The 14851-nt window shown below is 38.4% G+C and overlaps 1 protein-coding gene across 1 annotated transcript in view; it reads right to left on the reverse strand.

Annotated features, from left to right (window-relative positions):
• Nucleotides 1-14851, reverse strand: part of eIF5B (eukaryotic translation initiation factor 5B) — a 32034-nt gene that overhangs the window by 7172 nt on the left and 10011 nt on the right. The window contains exons 11-17 of the mRNA XM_028172642.2: nucleotides 14672-14833; nucleotides 13344-13474; nucleotides 11256-11388; nucleotides 10428-10535; nucleotides 8813-8977; nucleotides 7593-7700; nucleotides 7271-7432 (exon numbers count right to left, since the gene is read on the reverse strand). Coding sequence (XP_028028443.2) covers nucleotides 7271-7432; nucleotides 7593-7700; nucleotides 8813-8977; nucleotides 10428-10535; nucleotides 11256-11388; nucleotides 13344-13474; nucleotides 14672-14833 — 969 coding nt within the window. The remainder of the gene's footprint in view (nucleotides 1-7270; nucleotides 7433-7592; nucleotides 7701-8812; nucleotides 8978-10427; nucleotides 10536-11255; nucleotides 11389-13343; nucleotides 13475-14671; nucleotides 14834-14851) is intronic.

Raw genomic sequence — 14851 nt, forward strand, 5'->3', positions numbered from 1 at the left:
ATCGTGGCACTATCACAAATTAAACCGTAGCTGAAGTATTTTTGTAATTCAAAAAATATTACGGGGTAATTATAGTAAACTAGAGGTCCCGCATTAGTCGAAATTCGACTATAATTAATTGGAATTGTAAGTTTGTACACTATTATGATTGTATTTTATACTTCTATAATCACTAATTTCGCCAAGACTACTCTATAAAAAATATTAACAAAGACAAACAATATTTAATCTATTCTCAATTTGACAACAGACGTCAAGAACAAAAGTTTGACAATAAATAGTATGCATGCATGTGTGCGTCAAATACATGGTATGTAGTGTGTGTAATGTTTTCTTTATTAATTTAATGTATCTTTTATGCAGTATTTTTAAAAAATATTAGCATTGTGCACTTCTTCTCTATATCTATACTAATATTATAAAGAGGAAAGATTTGTTTGTTTGTTTGTTTCGAATAGGCTCCGAAACTATTGGACCGATTTGAAAAATTCTTTTTCCATTAGAAGCCGACATTGTCCCTGATGAACATAGGCTACTTTTTTAAATTTTTATTTTATTTTATTTTTTTGGTTTCATGTGTGTTTTAATGTTTCCGAAGCGAAGCGAGGGCGGGTCGCTAGTTCTCTATAAGTGTGGAAAATTTCATACTCCTCCGTCCGCGCAATTTTCGTAAAAAGGGATACAAAGTTTTTGCTTCACGTATTAATATATAGATTTTATCATATAGACTAAATTTTAGAGATTGTTCGTTCACAATTCATTCGTTCTTTTAATTCTAAATTTCCTTCTAATTATCAGAGAATTTCAAATAGTACTAAAAAAAATTCGTTATTTTTATTGTATAAGTCTAGTGACTAATGATCACTTTGAGGTCACAGGAACAGCCGAAGTCGGCCATATATGAATAATTTCTCAATATGGAACTGTTATGCATTAATTTGACAAAAAAAAAACAATCAAATTTATCACACATCTCGCGTTCCTTTTAAAAACCTACATTAGATACATCGTATACTGTGTGTTACCGGAATTTTGTACAACAACAGCCATAAATGTTTTTCTCGACACCCACACGCACACAGATGATTCGATAAAATAAGTAGTACCTACTATTTTTGGTTAAATGTTAGTGATAATGTTCTTTTTGTTTTATCAGTCTTACTGTTTCGATAAACATAGTATTATTTCTAGAAGAGTGTATTAAACACATTCGGGAGGTAAAACGGATTCGTATTATTTAGGGAAAGCATTGGCAAACTGGAGATATCTAGTCGTCGTGGCCTAAAGGATAAGACGTCCGGTGCATTCGTATGAAGCGATGCACCGGTGTTCGAATCCCGCAGGCGGGTACCAATTTTTCTAATGAAATACGTACTCAACAAATGTTCACGATTGACTTCCACGGTGAAGGAATAACATCGTGTAATAAAAATCAAACCCGCAAAATTATAATTTGCGTAATCACTGGTGGTAGGACCTCTTGGGAGTCCGCACGGGTAGGTACCACCACCCCGCCTTTTTCCGCCGTGAAGCAGTAATGCGTTTCGGTTCGAAGGGTGGGGTAGCCGTTGTAACTATACTGAGACCTTAGAACTTATATCTCGAGGTGGGTGGCGCATTTACATTGTAGATGTCTATGGGCTCCAGTAACCACTTAAAAAAAAAAGTTGAACATCGGAATAGAGTAGAAAATTTAAGGACAAAATTTTGATTACATTATAATTTTTATATAATACATTTTATTTCTCGGTCGTGTCTTTAATCTGCCACTTCTGAGTCTTCTTACATCTGTAACACGGTCTACGTTGTGCTCTGTTCTGCCGCGGAATGAAAACGACAGTTTTTCTATGTATTTCTCCATAAAGGGGCTTAAAAAAACGCCTGACAATAAACTCCACAAAAAACTAACTTTTTTAACAAATACGAACTTAACGAAATAGAATAATAAGACACATCCTAACGTGCAACGTAAGCATGGTAAGTTGTCATCGTCGCCTGAACCTCAATAATGTCGGACCGGAAGCACAGCTAAGACACTGTCTATATATTGTACATGTTTACTTTCTATTTACTTATTATCCTTGTAGGCTGACGAGTGTACGGCCCGACTGATGGTGAGTGGTTACAGTCACTCAAGGACATCAACGCTGTCTACGGCAAAAATTTACTGTTATATTTGTTGTATGAGTTTTCTTAAATTATTCAATTATTCATTTTACGCGGTTACATTTGATTTGCTTATTCTACACCAAGTCGGGGAAATCCATTGAATAATAAATTCACGCAGATACGTTTTAAGCCGAACGAATGAATGAAATCCGAATTAATGTAAGTATATTTTTCCTTATCAATGTCGTTTACGTTAATACAAACGTGCATTGTTTGTAAACATAAATAGAACGATTCGAAATAGCCATCGATGTACTGGATTGTCGTTCGACAACGACAGTTCTAAATTTAGTCGGTATCAATCGGTGTCATTTGTCTAGTGAGCTAAAAGCGTACCGATATCGTGTGCAATGTGCAGTCCATTCATTACAACGTCAACGATGACATACGGCCGGAGTAGCAGACCGGCGGTTTTAGTCAAATTTTAACGCGCGGTCCTTTTGGACGCTCATAAATTAATAAATTTTAAATTTAAATGAAAAAAAAAATTAGAGAAAATTTTAATAAATATTATATTAAATTAGGAGAAAAAATTATATTAAGTCATTTTTTTAATAAGTAGTAAACAACAATGAAATTTTTTTTTGTTAAAACACAAAGGAGACTGAAACGATTACATACATTTTTGGGCCCGAATGTAACGTGACGAAACTAGTATGAATTAATAGATTCAGATTTATCAGTACCTTGCTGAAAATTTTAAAAGTTTTCTCAATCTGAGAGCAGAGTTAGTAAAGGTTTAGTAAAAGTTAGGTTATGTTACAATCTCTATAAAAGAGCTGAATAATAACTTATTTAAGCATAAGTAAATGTTTATTATATCCATTGGATAATCTTTTAAGTGTCATATTATGAATGAATATCAATGATATATATCATGTATGGATTTACCTAAAAGGCGTCGAAAAAAATAAAACACGACGTATTGTATACCTAGTGTATTCTTCACCTTCAATTATTATTAAAATGTCGTTCAGGAAAAGTGCAAGGGGAACAACAGGTATTATCTTGGTATGCACCCAGCTAAGTTACCATATAATACTGTCCAAAGGTCCAACCATATAATATAATCCAACCATATAATACTGTAACACTGTCCAAGGGTCGACGGCCTATGGAATTGCTATGATTAATTGCTATCCCACAATTCACACAGCGATCTATAATTTCAACAGAATCCGTAATAATAAAGCAGTGATCGTAGAAAATAAATAAAAACAGCCAGATAGATACACACTCAAAACGCGTCGAAAATACAAAACGAGTAGAGCAGAAAAAACCAACAAGCGCCAAATATTAAGTGTATAATCTTTGAACAAGCGTCATGTCAGCTTATTGTCAAAGCTGTCATTAAAAATACAATTGATTTTAATCGATTTGAAATTGATAATCATATTACTTTGTTAAGTAATAATAGACTTTTTCTTTATTTATGTATATAATCGCAATTAAATTCGCCGTATACCGCACTTGTATACAACAAGTATAAATCTCTCATTTAATTACTTTGCATTCATTGCCTAGTGCAATGTTTTTCTTTTTATAATCCTGTAATCGATTAATTAAATCGATTACACCGCTAAACTGAGAAAAACTAACTTTCTCATTTTTCTCCGGTCCCAGGAAAAGGATTGAGGTGATTTTTTATATCCTTATATAAAAAAATATGACAAATTTTTTAGACTACATTCCAAGTTATTACATTTTTGGCCCACGATTTTCCGTCTCCTTTGCTGTTTCCTTTAAGAACAAAATCGTACAAACATTCTAAAAGGATTTAGCGTTAACATGGTTGTTTGATCGTGTTTGTCGTGGCCTAAAGGATAAGACGTTCGGTGCATTTGTATCTAGCGATGCGAATGTCCCAGTGTTCGAATCCCGCAGTCGGGTACCAATTTTTCTAACGAAATACGTACTTAACAAATGTTCACGATTGACTTCCAGGGTGAAGGAATAGCATCGTGTAATAAAAATCAAACCCACAAAATTATAATTTGCGTCATTACTGGTGGTAGGACCTCTTGTGAGTCCGCACGGGTAGGTAGGTACCACCACCTTGCCTATTTCAGTGAAGCAGTCATGCGTTTCAACGCATTACTGCTTCACGGCAGAACTGAAGTTTGAAGGGTGGGGCAGCCGTTGTAACTATACTGAAACCTTAGAACTCATAAGGTGGGTGGCGGCATTTACATTGTAGATGTCTATGGACTCCAGTAACCACTTAACACCAGGTGTGCTGTGAGCTCGTCCATTCATCTAAGCATTATTTTTATGTACATTGGAAAGGAATGAAATAGTTATGGGTACAAAGATGACATTTCTCCCGTGTTAAGTGGTTACCGGAGCCTATACGTATCACAACCTGAATTCCGCTATCCACCTTGAGACCGTGGATCTAAGTCTTAATTGTAAAGTACAAAGACTGTGTCATCCTTCAAACTGAAACGCCCTAATGCAACATGGCTGAATTAGACAGGGTGATGGTACCAATCCATGCGAGCTTATAAGACGCTCTATCATCAATTGTTACGGAAATTGAAAAGTTTTCGCGTTTAATTTATATTACCTGATGTTATTCTTTCATACTGGAAGTCTTTCATGAATTCGTGGAACGACGTGTTATGAAACCGCATAAACCACAATCCAGCAAATTTCACGAAGGCATTTAGTAATTTAATACAGCAGGATAGGGATTATTCTAATGCAAGTGAGATTTTGATATAATAACTTATAGCAATTTTTTTTTCGTGGTGGTCATTCGTTAACGTAGGTTAGGCACAAATTAGGAATATTGCTAGCGGAATATGACCACCTTTTTTTTCCTACCTACGCTGAAAGCCTTGAGAGGCTATTTCAGCGTAACCTTAACTAGTAGGTGAGCTCACGAGGCTCAAACCTGACGACGTTGCTAACACGAACCCTAGCAAGAGCCGTGCTTCGCAGAACCTACCACCGGATCGGAAACGCGACCCACTGAGAAGATCCGGCGAGAAACTCAGTGGGCTGTGTCTGAGGGTTAATTTACTCGTCGAGCCCTTCGTCACAAGCGACGGGTTCGACGAGAACGATGACCGGTACTTGAGGTACCTAAAAGCACCTTTAGTGGATCGGGAGGAACCGAAATGACGTGTTTGGGGCGACGTTGACTGCTTTCCATTCTGTCCGCAGGATCGAGAATGACCACCGGCAAGACACCGGCAAGACACCGATACATCATTCCGACAGCAAAAAAGAATTATAACAGCCTGATTGATAAATGCAACGCTCGCCACTACTAAAGCCGTTCGAAACTGCCCGTCTGCACTGCCCCCCCGGGCTGCTACCAACGGATTAATCAATCGCCGACTTCAATTGGCTCTCGTGATGGACAGTGTCGTTCTTTGTGCGCCTCGTACTGATAAACTTATTAATTAAATATTCTAATGCGCCACTCATTGTTATGACATAGTTTCGTGTTCTGAAACACAGTACGATAACCGTTTTGACGTAGGGTTTTCAATTAAATTATGTTATAATTGCATTGCTCTGCCCCTGGCATTGCTGATGTGCATGAGCGACGGTAACCACTCACCATCAAGTGAGCCGTATGCTCGTCTAGCTATATAGGCAATAAAAAAAGAACGAAGATTGTTGTTTATTTTGAGTTAAAGTGCAAAATTTATCTCTAATAACATCTTGGATCCCAGCGATCGCGTAGTGATCGAATTTCGCACTTAATGACTGACGCATCAAGATTTAAATTCATTTAATGAAAAAAATTTATCATTTGTTATTTTTTTGTATATGAGGGAGAATCAGGATAATACAATCAGAATCAATCAGAACGCGACCCTCAGCATTGAGGATTATCGACACAATGAGGAGAGAGTTCACGTTCCTAGAAAGGCGGTATTCCTAACATGATAACAGACTCAACATTTACTAAGTAATGGTAGAAGATGTTGGACATGAAGAATCTGTGGTGTCAGTGTGCTTAGTGCAAGTTTTTTAACGCTCTCGATAGCGTAAAAGTTAACTCACATTTGTATGTAATTGGAACAGCGCCCCTAGCGGCAAACGTAGGCAAACAAAGAACGGGACTACAGTTTGGTTTACATTGCGGGTTCACGAAATATTCTTTCATTTTACTAAACCTACCCAGTACACAAGTGCTCACATCGATATAAGCAGCTTTGTTGAGGATTGCAGCTTGTTTCCGATTCGGCACGGGGAATTGCCTCTTTACACTATATATTATAATATCTGAAGAACCCAACTAGAACGTGGTTAATGACTAAGAAGATGATGATTTAAAATGGTCGGGCCATAATATTTTCTCACTTGAATAGTTGGACTAGCTCAAAGCCAATTTAGTTTTAATCGGCCACTCAAGTTCACAGGTGCAACGTCTAACCCGCTGCTAACATGGCGATTTGTAGTTGAAGCCTATCACAAACCTTTGGAGCCTTACTGGTGGTAGGACCTCTTGTGAGTCCGCGCGGGTGGGTACCACCACCCTGCCTATTTCTGCCGTGAAGCAGTAATGCGTTTCGGTTTGAAGGGTGGGGCAGCCGTTGTAACTATACTTGAGACCTTAGAACTTGTATCTCAAGGTGGGTGGCGCATTTACGTTGTGGATGTCTATGGGCTTCAGTAACTATTTAACACCAGGTGGGCTGTGAGCTTGTCCACCCATCTAAGCAATAAAAAAAATATAATAAAAAAATACTTATTCTTTCTAATACCTCGAATTCAATATTATGACTACCATAAAAAAAGGAATAGTTCCTACATGCATCGGATCTCTTTTACGAGTACCATGTCTACCTCTACACTTACGCAAATAATAATTTTGCGGGTTTCATTTTTATTACACGATGTTATTCCTTCACCGTGGAAGTCAATCGTGAACATTTGTTGAGTACATATTTCATTAGAAAAATTGGTACCCGCCTGGCGGATTCGAACACCGTTGCATCGCTTCAACACGAATGCACCGGACGTCTTATCTTATCTTATTGAGAAGCGTTCCGTATATAACTAGTCTGGCCATAAATACTGTTACATATATTACATATTGGAAACAGTGCGTAAATCCATAGATTCGTGGTATAAAACTTACCTTGCTGACTAGCATATCGGTCTCGTCGAAGTGTCGTCCGAACATCTTGGGCGACTCCCCGGGTATGGGCTCGATCTTGATGCAGACCTCCTGGCCCTTCCTAGCGGTCTCCACTTGTTTGTGGTTCACCTCTATCGACGTAACGATGCCCAACTCCACGAACTGCGATCAAATTGTTATTCTAATGTAACAAGCATTAAGGTACTTTTTCGATTGAACTAAAAGAAATGTAAACGATCAACGGTTGGACTAGACGGGCCGTGACCCGAATGAATGAATGAATAAATGAATGAATGAAGGAATGAATGAGTAATAAGCTTACCTCTTTACTAGGAACACAAATAGGGGTTCCCTCTTTGACTACGCCAGCCTCGACCATGATGCCGGCAACGATGGGGTCACGGGAATTGAAAACGAACTGCGGCAGGATCTACAAAAACAACAAATACATTTAACAAAATAAAAATATTGAAGGGAATCATAGAAAACAAAAGACATTTATCGGCGAAACAAACGTTATACATTGCGTACCGCAACTGTAACGTGTATATGAACACTCATATCAAATCCAAGTTTTTCCAGTCCATTATAGTTACCAAATCCAGTATAGTTACAACGGCTGACCCACCATTCAATCCGAAACGCATTACTGCTTCACGGCAGAAATAGGCAGGGCAATGGTACCTACCCGTGCGGACTCACAAGAGTTCCTATCACCAGTAATTACGCAAATTATAATATTGCGGGTTTGATTTTTACTACACGATGTTATTCCTTCACAGTGGAAGTCAATCGTGAACATTTATTAAGTACGTATTTCATTACAAAAATTGGTACCCGCCTGCGGGATTCGAACTCCGGCACAGTCGCGTCGTTAGATACGAATGCACCGGGCGTCTTATCCTTTACGCCACGACAACGATATGTAACGTGATCAGAAGGTATGCTGCACCGACCTCACAGTGTGGGACAAAGCCAAGAAAAAAACAGTAAGATACAGTATGCGCGCGAGTTCATGTCCATCGGGGCCAGAGAGGAGACGCGCGGGGGACAACTCGCCCCGCCTTCGCTCACCTCCCGGCATTTGTCTGACGTCGAGTGTTGTCCTTGACGGTTGTGACGCGCGCTTATCGATATCGAAAATTTACGCTAACGCTATTGTGTTATTTTATTGTGAATAAACCATGACTACTCCGCTGCCAACAAGTTCAGGTAGAAAAAAACTTACTAAAAAAATATACTATACTACTCTGATCTATCGGTAGTCTTTTCATCTGATAAGTGATTAAATTGGAATAAAATATTTTTTCTTTTTTAGAAATAAATAAGTTATTATTTATCACATTTATTTTATTTCTAAATTTGCAAAATTACCTTAAGTTATATTAAACCAAATTGACAGCTTTTGACTAAATCGGTAGTTATTATCGACATTACCATAATTAACTAGGTCACAGCACTACCGCATTCCTTAGGATGTACAAGAACTCGCGCGCCTACTATATATTTACGATCGGAAAATCATGAAAACATTTATCACACCTTGAGTTTGCAAGGAAACACCGCGATATGTTTGAACTCCTCTCGTTTCTTTTGCTTGAGTTCCTCCCGGTACGCCGTGAACTTGTCGAACAAGTGATAAATGATGTCGGCCGCGAATATCTTCACGCCGAGCTGGTCGGCTAGCTCTTGGGCGTCGCGTTCGATCTGTTCAACAAAGTAATTAGTAGGAGATTAAAATGCGTAGCGTGAAACAAAAATATTCTTCTATGGGTGTGTATGTTGGTGAACTCCTCTCCTAAGCGGCTGGACCGATTTTGAAGATTTTTTTATTGCCCTTGTAGGCAGACGATCATACGGCCTACCTGATGGTGAGTGGTTTTTTATTTTTTTATTGTTCAGATGGGTGGACGAGCTCACAGCCCACCCGATGTTAAGTGGTTGCTGTTGCCCATAGACATCTACAACGTAAATGCGCCACCCACATTGAGATATAAGTTCTAAGGTCTCAGTATAGTTATAACAGCTGCCCCCCCCTTTCAAACCGAAACGCATTACTGCTTCATGGTAGAAAAGACAGAGTAGTGGTACCTACCCGTGCGGACTCACAAGAGGTCCTACCACCAGTAACCGTCACTCATGGACGTCAGCAATGCCAGGGACAGAGCCAAGCCGTTGTCTACCGTTAAGTACTCTCCACAAGCCTCGTTTGAAGAAGGATATGTCATAGCGCTCGGGAAACACCGTGGAGGGGAGCTCATTCCAAAGCCGGATAGTAAAAATGTGTGTTCCAGTGGGTTCGAAAATGGTTTAAATTCACAATTGAATATTTTAATATTTTTTTAATTTATCAAAACAGATTATTACAATTTATTCAAAAAGGTTTGAAATTTAAAACGTGCCTACAGTATAACAACGTCTGTCGGGTCCGCTAGTAGGTATAACCAATAAATGAATTTATTATTTTTGAAAAATTCATATATACTATTTACAAGTTTCGTGCATTTCATTCAACAGTTCTCTCATTAGGGTAAATAAACCAAACCAGTATCACTAAGTATTATAAACATTTAGGAAAATGTGTTTAGTGCCGTGGACCGTTTTAATTAGACTTTACAACTCAAGTTGTCTTTTCGCATTAAACTGTATTATCTCAAAACTTAGGTACTAATTTTACAGGAGAGTGTTTTAAAGGTTTAACATGTAATATTTTTAATATTAACTATCTTTGCAACCGTTCTTTTTTTATTTTTTACAGTTACATTATCTATCTTTTAAAGTAAGATAAAATTATGTATTAATTTTGTTAATAGTCGTCAAAACACAGGTAACTCAAAAAAAAAAAACTGAATCTAAACTACGCTCTTTTGACAGTATTTATGAGAAAGCATGTTGAAAGCATTGTAGCATGAAAGCATTGTAGACAGCGGCTTGGCTCTGCCCCTGGCATTGCTGAAGTCCATGGGCGACGGTAACCACTCACCATCAGGTGGGCCGTATGCTCGACTGCCGACAAGGGCAATAAAAAAATACTCGTGATACCAAATGATTCCGCATATTAACTCAATTTCGAATATTTTTGGTAATTGTACACTTTTAATGCGAAAAGGCGAAGTGTCAACATGAGTATGAGATAATAATAAATGAAAGAGCTCACCTTGACGTCAAAAGCCAGTATAGTCGCGTATTGAGAGTCATGTTCCAACATGGCGGAAGCCTTCATGACGTCACGCTTTACTACCGGTCCTATCCTAATGGCTGAGTACTGAAAAAAAAAACCGATTATGGAATAGTTTAATTGTTAATTATATTGTAATATGACTGTCTCGGTAGTGCAACAGTTATCGCCTCTGACTGCTGTGCTGAGGGTCGCGGGTTCGATTCCCACATCGGGCAAACATTGTGTGATGAACAGATATTATTGCTCTATGTCTGGGTGTTTGATATCTATATATGTATGTATATATTTAAACGTATATAAGTATGTTTATCAATCCCTGTTACTCATAACACGGGGAATTCTTAATTGAGGCCGGATGACCATGCCTGATTAGCTCCCAGTTATTGTCATAAATTACACTAATACATGGAAAAAATAAACGTTTTCTGTCATCATAAATCTTGTTTTAATTCAAGTTAATATGTTTACTAATTTAAATAGTTTAATAATAATTGGAAAAATTAATGCAATTTCTACATCAAAAATTAAACTCATCAATAAAAAAATTAAACACATCACTTTTAATTATTATTCTCATAATCCTCTCGCAGGTCTGCTGGAGGAAATAAGCAGTGCCTTTGTACTTAGTTTTCCTATTACTCTGTACTATGTCTTCTTTTTTGTGTGTACATAGATAAATAAATAAATAATTGTAATTTAAAAAAAATGTAATGAAAAAGGAATTCGTGATATTGATTTTGGGTCAAATCCACCACTCCTCTAATGCAGTTGACTCGTGAACGCAATAAAAATTAAATTACTTACCGGAATTTTGCTAGCTTTGAGGAACTCCAGAAGAGCTTCAAGCGAACCCAGAGTCGAAGCTTGGACGTAAACACCTCGTTCGGATAATTTTATAGACGACAGGGCTGATTTCAATTCTTTAGCAACCTCCTCCCTGAATTAAATATGAATACCAAATTTTAACGAAGTCGTCGTGGCCTAAAGGATAAGACGTCCGGTGCATCCGTATTGAGCGATACACCGGTGTTCGAATCTCACGATTGACTTCCACGGTGAAGGAAAAGCATTGTGTAATAAAAATCAAACCCGCGTAATTATAATTTGCGTAATTACTGGTGGTAGGATCTCTTGTGAGTCCGCGCGGATAAGTACCACCACCCTGCCTATTTCTGCCGTGAAGCTGTAATGCGTTTCGGTTTGAAGGGTGGGGCAGCCGTTGTAACTATACTTATGACCTTAGGACTTATATCTCAAGGTGGGTGACGCATTTACGTTGTCTATGGGCTCCAGTAACCACTTAACACCAGATGGGCTGTGAGCTCGTCCACCGATCTAAGCAATAAAAAAAAAAAATACTATTTCTACAGTTAAAAACATAGTGATTCGCCGAAATAATTTAGAATTCAGGGTTTTTGAACTCCGAAAATATTATACATTGAATTTAAATTCATTTAAATTTGACAACATCATCCGAGGGTATTTTGTTGAGCGTGAATTGAAGACATGAGTGGATGAAGGGGATGTGATACAATTTGTTAATTTTGAGAAAACGGGCAACAAACTTTGGTTACTTGTACTTTTTCTTCGTACGTAGCTCCTTTATCACATGCAATTTCTAAAAGTAGCCTTTAAACCAGAGATTTAAGGTCTAATATGGTTTACAAGCACATACTTCGTAATAAAAATCAAACCCGCAAAATTATAATTTGCGTAATTACTTGTGGTAGGACCGCTTGTGAGTCCGCATGGGTAGGTACCACACCCCGCCTATTTTTGCCGTGAAGCAGTAATACGTTTCGGTTTGAAGGGAACGCTGCAGCTGTTGTAACTATACTTGAGACCTTAGAACTTAATATGCCTCAAGGTGGGTGGCGCATTTACGTTGTAGATGTCTATGGGCTCCAGTAACCACTTAACACCAGGTGGGCTCGGCACCAGGCGCTCGTCCATCCATGTAAGCAATAAATGAAAATTACACCTTTATTCAATGTAAAAACTCAAAAATCTTAAAAATGGTACTTAACCCCTTCATCCACTCATGTCTTCAACTATACGCTATAAAATAAAAAGGGAGACGGAATACTGTACGTAATGTAAATCAAAGATTAGCATGAACCAATAAATAATAAGAATCAATAGATATTTGTCTAGATAGAAACAACATAATCACTCGAGGGTTTTGTTCATCATGAAAGAAAAAACCTGATACTTTTTAAACGTGATACCGTTTCATTAAATCTATATTAAATAAATTCCAGTTTATTGCTTCGTTTAGCGTCTGTGTATCTAATTACGTAATTAAATTATTCTGATGACGGACTGAAAAGTAAGGTATTTTATACAAAATCGATTCCATACGAATCGACGATAGGATAGATATCATCGTGGTCTAAAGCATAAGACGCCTGCTGAACTGATCGAATTTTGCAGGCAGAAGCATTTTTTTAATGAGATATAAACTCAAACTCACAAATAACTTCTATGATTAATGAATAACAGCGAGTACTAAAAAAAAGTGGATTAAGAAAAGTATAATTTGCGTCATTACTAGAGGCAAGGTATTACTAGAGTGTTAACTATGAGTGTGGAATATAGAGGAAAAGGTGGACTAAGAAGAAATAGATGTATTGCGTGAAAGACGATATGTGTAAGAGGGGAGTGAGCGAAGAAATGGTATATGATAGAGGAGTATTGAAGGAGAAAACATGTTGGGAGAAGGTCAGGAGAATGATGATGACGAGGAGTAGGGCGTTTTGTGAACTCGCGCGGGTAGGTACCACCACCCTGTCCATTGCTTCTATGCAGAATTTCGCAACAGTAATGCATTTAAAAGGGCCACCAGGTGAGTCGTTCACTAGACAAGCAATAAAAGTATCAGTTAAAACTTACTTCAGAACATCAACTTCGTCTGGTTTCTGAGCGACGAGCAAGTTCAGTCCAGCGATAGCCTTTTCAAGTTCCTTCGCTGCGATCTTAACACCCTGTGCTCCTACGACTTCTTTGTGCTCGATGTATGCGTTCTGTATTAATAAATACGTTTCTCATATTCTATTATCTAGATAAGTCAAGTCTATATTATTGATATGGAGGATAGATTGGTAAGGAGCACATTCTCTGTGTTCGAAAAAAGTGTTTGACTAAAAGCGACCAATTAGGGGGGTACCACCGTGTATTTTTCAATGATAACGCCAAATGTTAATCGGTAAAATTTTGTAAATCGGCACACCTCACTATGCAACTGCTATCAGGCCGCTTATCCACTGGTGGTACCACTGGGCAAGTGGCCTGCCTAACTGCCGAGTGCCGACTGCCACCCTGCCTAACTCTGCCGAGAAACAGTAATGCGTTTCGGTTTGAAGGGTGGGGCAGCCGTCGTAACCATACTGAGACCTTAGAACTTATATCTCAAGGTGGGTGGTACATTCACGTTGTAGATGTCTATGGACTCCAATAACTACTTAGCATCAGATGGACTGTGAACCCATCTAAGAAAATGTAAAAATAAAAAAAAACATGCTACGCTAGTGCTATTTTGGGCGAATTTTTGGAGTTGTAATTTGCTACTCACAGCTGGCCCCTTTTTGAAGCCCCCATTTCACTCAAACATTTTACATATTTAATTTTAATACATGACGTTGGAATTCAAAAAGGCACCCCGCAAAAAAAAACAGATCGTTATCAGATAAATCGACATTAAGATTTTAACAATTTTAACCTCTGACAGTGGTAATGACTACGTTAAAATCGATGATGGCACACACACACACACACACACACACACACACACACACACACACACACACACACACACACACCCACAACACACACACCCACAACACACACACACACCCACAACACACACACACACCCACAACACACACACACACCCACAACACACACACACACCCACAACACACACACACACCCACAACACACACACACACCCACAACACACACACACACCCACAACACACACACACACCCACAACACACACACACACCCACAACACACCCACCCACAAACACAAATCCTTTATTTCAAACCAAGTCTGATTGAGTATAGAATACACTTTGATATCTAAAAGTAAAGCGATAAAGATTTAAGACATTATTTATAATCGATTTCACTGCCTTTCGATACAATTATCGTAACGTCCCCGAGCTCTAAATCAAATCGATTCGTAAGGAGTACAGAGCAAAGAAGAGTGTAGACATACCTTAACTCGCAGCTCCTTCATGGGTTGCGGCATGAGGAGGGACCGGATCTGTGTGACGATGGGTCCGTCGGTGCCGGCTAGTACCATCGTGTCGCCCTCGTGCAGAGTACCATTAATAAGGATCGCGTCTATGGTTGTTCCCAAGCCGGGGATCGCTTTCACCTGGACACATTTTTTAAT

This window comes from Bombyx mandarina, chromosome 13 (assembly GCF_030267445.1).
Source record: "Bombyx mandarina strain Sakado chromosome 13, ASM3026744v2".
Taxonomy (NCBI): domain Eukaryota; kingdom Metazoa; phylum Arthropoda; class Insecta; order Lepidoptera; family Bombycidae; genus Bombyx; species Bombyx mandarina.